This window comes from Silene latifolia, chromosome Y, assembly GCF_048544455.1.
Source record: "Silene latifolia isolate original U9 population chromosome Y, ASM4854445v1, whole genome shotgun sequence".
Classification (NCBI taxonomy): domain Eukaryota; kingdom Viridiplantae; phylum Streptophyta; class Magnoliopsida; order Caryophyllales; family Caryophyllaceae; genus Silene; species Silene latifolia.
Window position 1 is genome coordinate 206,399,307 of NC_133538.1, and position 10,568 is coordinate 206,409,874.

General features: G+C 34.4%; 1 protein-coding gene across 1 annotated transcript; it reads left to right on the plus strand.

Annotated features, from left to right (window-relative positions):
- The first annotated feature begins 1,211 nt into the window (after positions 1-1,211).
- Positions 1,212-6,296, plus strand: LOC141629959 (protein FAR1-RELATED SEQUENCE 5-like). Its single transcript, XM_074442866.1, has 5 exons — positions 1,212-1,275; positions 3,762-3,830; positions 4,305-4,644; positions 4,877-5,422; positions 5,537-6,296. The coding sequence occupies exons 1-5, from the start codon at positions 1,212-1,214 to the stop codon at positions 6,294-6,296; spliced, it is 1,779 nt and encodes a 592-aa protein (XP_074298967.1).
- Positions 6,297-10,568: the final 4,272 nt, after the last annotated feature.

Genomic DNA, 10,568 nt, shown 5'->3' on the forward strand with positions numbered 1-10,568 from the left:
GGATGCAGATAATAGAAAGTAATCAAGCCGTTTCATTTCTTCTATCAGTTAAAAAAACTGAAATTAACAGCCATGCCAGTATGCCACACAACTAAGCAGGTGGAGAGGTCGGGTAATCTAGCTCGTAAGGTCCTTGAGGCATGGTACTCATGACCTGTATCTTCCTGTAGACCCGAAAAAACTCTACCACGTAGGTTAATGTTGTGATTGGATAGATCATCTGACTGGGGTATAGGCATTCAGAAACCAAAACATTCACAATTTCATTGTAGCACATTTTATAACTTCGGATTACTACTACTAAATATGGATTCCTTTATGAAGAAGTTCCGAAATATGCATATACAACGACGTATTTAATTAAGCACAATGAATGAAGGAATACCTTTTAGCGCTTGTAGATGAGTTACATTCTCTATGCTGAATTTCTTATAGATTGCTTCAAACTTGACCGTTTACTCTTTTAATGCATTCTCACACTAAAAAAAACATGCAGCAAGTACTTTGACTAATTAACTGTAAGTTGTTATGCTTGCAAAATACACCAGCACAAGCTCAATTAACAGTAAAAATAGTACACTCTGAACACTGAACCAAGCTATTATTGCTTAATACTAGCTCGCTTCATACTAGAGGTAGCCGCGTCAAGTGAACACTATTTTCACCAAGGTAGGCGAAAAACATCAGAACTAAACAATTTCAGACATAGAAGTTCATGTTGCATAAAAGCACATTCCAGTTTCATGTTGCATACATGACTAAGTTTGACAGAGTCAGATGCTTGTTTCACAAATTAACTTCCGAGTGTCACAAAATTAGATCTACGAATCACAAAAGCAGGGAAAATAAAAAGGGTTAAATTGACTGAAGGTACTTAAATTAACGGAAGTCAAGGGAATAGGAAGATGAAACAAGAGAAAAAATCAGTGATTAAAGTGATTTATTAAGGTAAGAAATGGGAAGGACCTCACAAAGAAGCAGAGAAATCGACCAATTTATTATATGCGTTCGTACTTTGCTTGCTTATGATCAATGATGATTAAAACCTGCATTGAAACAAATTAATAAGTAATAAAAGTACAGTGATAATGGCGAAAATGAGATGAATCGGAGAAGACGGAATAAAATTTACGAAAAAATTGAAATGAAAACTACTGAATTGAAAGTACCTAAGTTGAGGAGGATAATGGTGGATGAAAAGCTCAGTAGTAATGGCGGTCGGAAGCTCAGCATTAATGGCGAGTGACGAGATGAAGATGATGGAGCTGAAGACGAGTTGAAGAGAGAGAAGGAGACGCAGTAAATGAGATGTTAGCTGTGCATGTGGTGAATAATAAAGGGGAACACGTGTCATCATCTGGCGAGTCTATATTTATTAGATCCGACGGTTTAGGATGGGTATGAAGGAAATGTCGATTCATATACATGTTAACATACTCATATATGTCTAAACTAATTTGTCATAAAATTAAAACGGATCTTATGCATGCAAACAATAAAATAAATAGAGGAGAAATCATGTCCTTACATTGTAAATTTCGGCTATTAGGGCACAAGAGAGATCACCTATCTCCCTTGTTCTTGAGCTTTTCCAATGGAAAAATAAAGATCTAAGTGTAAGATCTCTCCCTATGTTTTATACCCAAGGCTCCTCTTAATTTTAATTAATATTACAATACTAGTATAATATTAATCAAGGTAGAAAATTGAACCAAAAATATTGTTTAACACTTGAATATTTTCGGTTATTATGAGAGAGGAAGAGAGGATTTTATCTCACTAGAAATCTCTATCTTTTGATGATGGAATAGAATGAATAATAATCTACAACATTTTGTATATTATTGGGTAAAATTATAAGAAAAACAATGATGAATTTTTCTTCCCAAAACCGTGTAAGAGGAGAGCAATAGGGGAGCCAATGCATGGAGAAATTGTTCTTCACAAGGAACAATAGGCTTGCATGGCTAGGTTTGCTTTTAATCATTGTGTTTTCCACTAATTACAAACAACTTATAATTAGCTTAAATCCTTCTTATTTTCGGCCCAATCTATAATATGGATTCCATATTATTTTTGTCAATTGTCTATATGTTACATGTCACATGTCACATATATTTGTTATGTATTTTTAACATATTAAAAATCAACGTATTAATAAAATACGTCACATACAAAAAATTGACTTAGTAATTTCATAATTACTTATGCCAAAAATTTTACCAATTTATAAATCACAACTGATTGTATTTATAACAATTCATTCAATTTAATTGTTACATTAAACAATTATTTCATCCGAGTAATGATACAATTCAATTACTCAGACCGTATCTTATTTAATCACATTTCAATATGATACGTAAATTTTACTTCCAAAATCGTCCGTCAATTTTCAAGTAATTTAATTAACTCGTAACATTATACGATTAATTAAATAATCAATTAAGAGTGATGCCCTATAGGTATGACCTAGGGGGTCAACTGATCACCACCGTCACACGATAAATAATGTCAAACTCTAGTCACCAATCATTACCGATATATGTTGACCAGTTGACAGTAACAATATTACTTCCCAATTGTATTCATTTTAATGAGACTTAAACATGTGATCATCATGATCAACAGTCGTGATCGCATTATTGTCGGAGGACACATATTCCAACAGGGTACAGCTGCCTCACCCAAACAAGGGTGCCTCATATGATTCAATTTATATATATATATATATATATATATATATATATATATAGGATCACATGAGTCCTACCTAATTATTTGAGTCCATGAGTATCAACAATATCATACATGAGTCATAACAATACTGATTTATATCAAGCTATTAGTAAGGTTATTTTCGTGATTTCAGAAACTTATTATATAAACCCTATTATCAGCTCAAACCTCACCATTTGAATTCATTCACTTTCTCTCTCTTCTCTCTCTCTTCCGCGATCATCCTCTTCATTCTCTCGCCGTCAATTTCGCGCGTTCAGCTTTCTTCTTCGCTCTCGTGGTCATCTTCACATGTTTTCATCATCATCCGTCATCGATTTTCATCGAATTTCTTCATCATTCGTCTCAGTGGCTCATCTTCATTGACTTTCTTCATCATCCGTCATCTTTATCTCTTTTTTCTCAATTTTAACATATTCAATGTCAGGTATCTTCATCGTTTTGCTTCTTTTATTTTTTGTGTTAATGTTTTCATCCTGTTTTCCTGTTTATTGCATGATGTTTTGTTGTTATTGTATCTTCGACTGAATTCGTTTCGTGATTATTGGTTTTTTGTTATAATTCATCAACATCAATCACGGATTCATCAATTCGTGCTAATTGACGTATTAAAATCATGTATTGATTGCCTACTTTCTTCAACATGTAGTTTTTGCTATTTGACGTGTTAAAATTTTGTCCCGATTCTCTGTTTTCTTCATCATCTAGTTCTGTGCTAATTGACGTATTAAAATGATGTACTGATTGTCTGTTTTATTTATCATCAGTTTATTTTGCATTCAATGTTTGTGTTTACATCAAGTTTTGATCGTTATTTAACAGTTTCCTTTGTATCACTTTTTATTCTGCAGAGTATCATAGTCTATTCTGAATAGTATCACATTTTACAGATTTTCTTTGCCTGATTACTGCTCATTAGAATCAGATTTCCTTTTAAAATAATGTCACATATCATTGACTATAATATCATATTTTGAAATATATTAGGATACATTACTGTGTATTTACTTTCTGTACATTAGTATCACATGTTATGCTTCAGAATATCACATTGTGTCCTTTACAGTATCATAGGTTGCAGTACATGACTGGTAATTACTTTCTGTACATTAGTATCACATGTTATGCTACAGAATATCACATCGATTCCTTTACAGTTTCATAGGCTGCAGTACATGACTGTGTAGTTACTTTCTGTGCATTAGTATCACATGTTATGCTCCAGAATATCACATTGATTCCTTTATAGTATCATAGGCTGCAATAGATGACTATGTAGTTACTTTCTGACGTTCTGTGTATTAGTATCACATGTTATGCTACATAATATCACATGTATTCCTTCACAGTATCATAGGCTGCAATACATGGTTGCGTAGTTATTTTATATTCATCAGTATCACATGTTATGTTACACAATATCACATGCATTCCTTCACAGTATCATAGGCTGAAGTACATTATAATCTAGTTATCTTTGTTATAATTTGTTTATTCAACCTCCGTTGCTGTAAAAAATACTTTTGTTGTTCCTGTGGCACCTGTTCCTACTCCACAATGCTTAGACGTTGATGAGGTGCATGCTGGGAATCGTCTTTCTTTGATGGTGACCCCTGGAGGTTTTGAGGAGTGGGTCAGAAATATTGCCACTGAATTTACACCTACAATAGGACAAACTTTTGCTACGTTAGATGAGGGTATACAGTTTTATGAGACTTATGCAATAGTATGTGGTTTTGAACCAAGGAAATCTTCAACTAAAAGGTTTCGTAGTAGTGGAGATATTAGGACAAAATTGATTGTCTGTCACCGGGAAGGATTTAGGGATTCTAAGCCGACAATATTACCCATTACTGGTGAGGAGGAGGAACAATGGTCAAGGCCTATAATCCGAAAAAGACTAAGGTTACTAGGATTGGTTGTAAAGCTAAGATTTTCTTTAAATTTGTTATTAAAGAAATTGACCAAGTTCAAGTGCCACTCTTTGTTGTTGATCAGTTTCATGCTGCCCATAACCACCTTCTTTCTCCACTCGAGTATAGAGAATTTCAGAAAAATGTAGAAACCTTGCTTTTCAACATAAACAAACCATCGTTGATAATTGCAAGGTCAATATTGGCCCAACCTCTACTTTCAGGCCCGTCAAGGAGTATGTTGACGGCTATGAAAATATTGGAGCTTGTTTGACTGACTTTAAGAATTTTGGAAGGGAAATCAAGTGTTTTATAGGTCTTAAGGATGCTCAAATATTTGTAGACCAGTTGGAAACCCTTCATCAAACCCAGGATGTTTTGTATTATGCCTATGATATTGATCAGAATAAGTGTTTGTTTCGTGTATTTTGGGCTGACGCAGCAGCACGTCGTAATTACGCTCTATACGGTGAGGCGGTGACTTTTGACCCAACCTATTCAACTAATAAGTACGACATGATCTTTGCTCCCTTTACTGGTGTTGATCATCACAAGAAGTCCGTCACTGTTGGCGCTTCACTTATGTCTAGAGAGAATGACCAGAATTTTAAATGGATTTTCACAAAATTCTTAGATTGTATGGGTGGAAAGGAACCCCATTGCTTTTTTACCGATCAATGTCCTGCTATGAAAATTGCAGTCCCTACTATTTTTACGACTGCTGCCCACCGCTATTGCATGTGGCATATTATGAAGAAATTACCTGAAAAGTTAGGCACGACAGTGACCAAAGAGACTGAATTTGTCACTCGTCTGAATTCTGTTATTTCGGATTCAGACTTAGAGCCTTCTGACTTTGAATAGAGGTGGTGTTCGTTGATCAGTGAGTTTCAATTGGAAGATAATGCATGGTTGAAATATCTGTTTTTCAAGCGGCAACGTTGGATTCCGGCGTATTATCGTGGTACTCCTTTAGGTTGTCTTTTAAGAACAACGCAACGCTCTGAGAGCAAAAACAACTTCTTTAAGCGCTTTGAGAATCCTCATTGCACACTTGTTGAGTTTTGGATGCGCTTTCAAAGTTCTATGGATCAGCAACGGTACACCCAAAAATCTCTTGACAGAGATAGTGATCACTCCTTACCTCAAACCAAAACCTTTCTTAGCCTTGAGGTTCATGCATCGACTGTTTATACGCACGCTCTCTTTTATGAATTCCAACAACAGTGCGTTGATTATCTAAACTCATGTAGTGCTGGTGATTCTTCAAGGGAGGGCGGTACAGAGTTCCTAGATGTTGAAGATTCTATCTTCCATAAGACTTATACTGTCGCATTTAATCCTTCAACGTTTGATGCAACATGTTCATGCAAGATGTTTGAGAGGAAGGGATACATATGCAAACACATCATCTGGATTTTATCAGGTAAAGGGATCAAGAATATACCTGATAAGTATCTTCTCAGTAGGTGGACAAAGAACACTAAAAAAATGCCTTTGTATGATGTTCACGGTCAATTGTTGGATGATTTTAATTCGTCAGATGTCACTAAGCTTCAGATTTCGACTGTCTGGTCTGAATTCTACTCAACTTTAACACTGCTCAAATCTCTGCCTGAAAATCACATAAATGAACTGAGTTAATTACTGAAGACATTTAGACAAAATTTCAAACCTGGTGCTAAAAAATTGACTAAACAGGAAGAGTTGGAGATGTTCCTTGGGGTTAAGTCTTCATCTAAGGTCCGTATACTACCTCTTGTGCAATCAAAAAACAAGGGTAGTGGCAAGAGGTTGATGTCCAATAAAAATCACTCCATTGCAAAGGCACAAAAGCCGAAAAGATTTTGCAATAATTGTAAATAAATGGCACATCATGATAAGCGGAATTGCCCTAATCCAACCGTTGATACATCACAACACTCGTTTGATCATGAATCCGATGTAAGTAATTTGTCTTACAACTTTTATTATTTCACTTTTATGTGTGCTATATCACAGTTCCTGAAGTGTAACCCTGATAAACAATATCACAGTCCATGCTAAAAAATATCTCAGTCCATGCTAAATAATATCAGTACCCTTGTGAACCACTATCAGAGCATCATACTTGATTGTAGACAATATCATCCCAATACTAAAAAATATCACTTATTTAAAAGGTGTCTACTTTGAAACAATATCACAATCATTTAAAAAAAATATCACATGTCACTGGCAACATTTATCAATTTTAAATCCCTATTTACTTTCAGAATTAATTAAACAATATCAACCTATGTATGCAATAATATCACACTATGTACCCCAACAATATCAAAGAAAAAAGGATTTTTATATCCCTATCCACTGTTGTTATTTCTGAGGATGAATATCACAACAACTAAAACATAATATCATACAACCCTTGAAACAATATCACAGTTTACCAGAAGTTGATAAAAAAAAAAAGGTTATATTTTGTCAAACTTATTACTGACGTTATGTCATTGTTTTTGCGTGTTTTTTTTTGCAGATTTCTTCACTTGTTGATAGTGATTATGGGCTTCTGCATGCTGAGGAAGTCTATTTTACATCATCAACTTTTCACAATCGACTTTTTATTACTTACACTATTCAATTATTTTCTCTTGTATGTCATTCCAAATGGCATCAATTTTGTATTCTCTCCATTTTTTGGGTATCATTGTTATAAAAACCGCATAATTAATAATGTTTTTTTTTGCCATTTTTAAATAATATCCCACCTCATTTGAAGGAATATCACACTTCATTCAAACAAATATCATCATAACAGTTAAACAATATCACAACATTACACTTGCTTGTATATGTATTTTATTATACTGTAAAATACTACTAAGGAATATCACACTTCAAGTGAAACAATATCACCATTATTCATAAACATTACCACTACAATTGGATGTTTTTAGGAAACAATATTACAAAAATATGAATAAAATATCACAGTACATACTAGACAATATCATTCTTCAAGTTTTTTTGTATGTTGTAAAATAATATCAACCAGTGTGTGCAATAATATCACACTTTGTGCCATAACAATATCAAATTTAAAAGTATTTTTAAATCCATATACATTGTTGTTATTTTTTAAAAGCAATAAAGCAATATCAACCAGTGTACTTAATAATATCAACATGTTTGCGGAACAATATCACACTGGGTACAAAAAAACTTTTCCAACTAAAAAGGGATTTTTAACTCCCTATCCGCTGTTTTATTTTAGAGAATAAATACAACAATATCAACATGTTTACGGAACAATATCACACTGGGTACCAAAATAATATCAAAGAAAAAGGATTTTAATAACCTTATCTGCTGTTATTATTTCTGAGAAGTAATATCACAACAATTTAATCAAAATATCACACAACTCCTGAAACAATATCACAGTTTACGAAGAGTTGATAAAAAAAAGTTATATTCCTACCATAATAACATCTCTGTCCTACCAGCATTACATTCCTAGTCCTAATTTAGTCCTCTACCTCTCCCACTCCCTCTACCTCTATTATTAGGATTTGCAGTCGTCTTCACTCGTTTGTACTGGATTGTGGGTGTTTTTGCATCATCTTCACCATCTTGTTTGGATTCAGCTCGTCTGTAAAAGCAGAAACGTAATGTTATGGTTCTATATCAAATTTCTACCTTTGTGTCTTTTGCAAATAAAAGCAGAAACGTAATGTTATGGTTCTATATGAGAAATGTAAAAGTCGGGTTTTTGGTTTTTACCTTCTGTTTGGAGATTGGCGAAGAATGGGTATTTCTGTGTTAACGGTTGGTATTCTAGTAGAATCTTCCTTGGCTTTCATTTGAACATTGACCTTCTCTTTTGGCGGACCTTCTGCCTTTGTTACTTCCTCTTCCACAGTAATTGTAATACCCCGTATTTTATATAATCGGTTAAACGGATATTATTATATATTAGTATTATACATTTTATATTGGTTGCATCGTAATATCGTGAATGTTATTAAGTCGGGTTTATATCGTATATGTTGAGTCTGGCTACATCACATTTTGTCTTTTGGGTCAAGAATTACCCATCTACATTTACCCAACGACCATACCCGTTTAACCCATTTGCCCTACCCGGAACATGTAACCACCATTTACCCTAAACCTAATCTAAGAGCCACTCTCCCTCTCCCCTCTTTTCATTTTATCATTCATAAAACCATTTCTAAACCTAGAGAAAGAGAGAGGAAGAAGAATTGTCGAGCCTTTCATTTGATTGAAGATTTCTCATCGATTCCAACCTAATTCGATTTCCCTGTTTGTAAGTCGATTTCATTCCATTGTTTATACTGTTTTAAAGTGTTCATCTTCAAAAGGTTTGAAAAGAGAGTCCTGTTTATTTGATGTCTAGTTTATGCATATAAAATCTCGTAGTCAAATTCTTTATGGTTTGTCCTAGGTGATTTATTTATGAACATGTCGCTGAAAAGTCCGCGAATCTGATTTGGTTGTGGAAAATGATTTGAAACCCTAATTTTTATGTCGATTCAGTTATTAGGCTTCTTCATACATCATCTTTGTATAGTCTAGATGATAATAGGATTTGGAATTACTGCAAAATAATGTTTTAAACTCGTTTTATGAATCAATACTTTTTATGCGACGGTTTCTGTCAGTTTTTGGAAATCAGTCTGAAAACTCTTGATAATTTTGGAATTTGAGAAAAATACGTTATATATAATTTGTAGCTAAGACTCATGGGGTTCCAATCCAATTGGCCTTGTATCAATTTGATTTTTCTGGAATTAGTTATGTATTTTATTCCGAGTCTGTCATGTGCTGGAAAATCAGGAAAAATCGTGTTTGTTCTTTAAGTTGATATTCCTATTAAGTTATGATGAGTCTAGGTTATGTGCATGATTATTTGATTGAGTAGGTGGTAATTATACATAATTATGTTATGTAGGTGATGGATATGTGAAGGATCATAATTGATTGCTTGTGTGCTTGGATTGCGAAAAGGTAGGGAAATACACTTGACTTATTATCGTTGTTGTTGAATTGTGTTGACTTGTTTGTGTTCATATGACCAAACTGTGAACGTTGACGTGATTCGTGGTTGTTGATTCATGTTATGATTCATATCCTGGAATGTGCTTGACTGAATTGATCGTATTGAGTATATTATCACAACATTCGGTAACCGGCATGATTCTATGATTTACCAGTTCAATGATATACATATTGTGTTGCATTAATTTCTTGAGCATTCATATGCATTGGAGATGGAGGATGTTGTGGTGAAGTGGTGTGGTGATGATGATGTTGTGATAAGGCCCAGGCGGGTTCTGCAGGACTTGCCTTGGTGTCCTCAACATGAAATGGCAGATCGGCTACGGTCGATATATAGTCTGGGGATCGGTATGGTGGGCGTTCCGAGTTATGAGATATGAGTTGAGATGGAGGTGGAGGTGACGGAGGAGCATGCATATCATATTTTGTTGTTTCATTGTATTCCCTACTCAACCTCGTGGTTGACCCCGTGTATTCGTGAACACCTGTGACGATCCAAATATTGGGAGCGGACTTGACAGGTTTATGAGATAGGATGGGAGCTTGATGGGCGTGAGACACTGGATCAGAAGACTTAGTAGCTAGATCATCATTTGGAAGACTTTCACTTTTATTTATGTTAGTTCTTTGTAATTTGATGTAAATGAGGTTTTGTAAAAAGTTAAGTTAAAGAAATTATGTAATTTGCCTTGGAGTTTAATTTGTTATTCACTACCTCGGGAAACCGAGATGGTAACAGTCCGGTTTATCAGGGAATGTCTTGCTAGAGGCTCCTTTATAAATCGGGGTGTTACAAAGTGGTATCAGAGCGAACGATCCTCAGGCCTAAACCAATGAACCCAATGAACGTAGGAT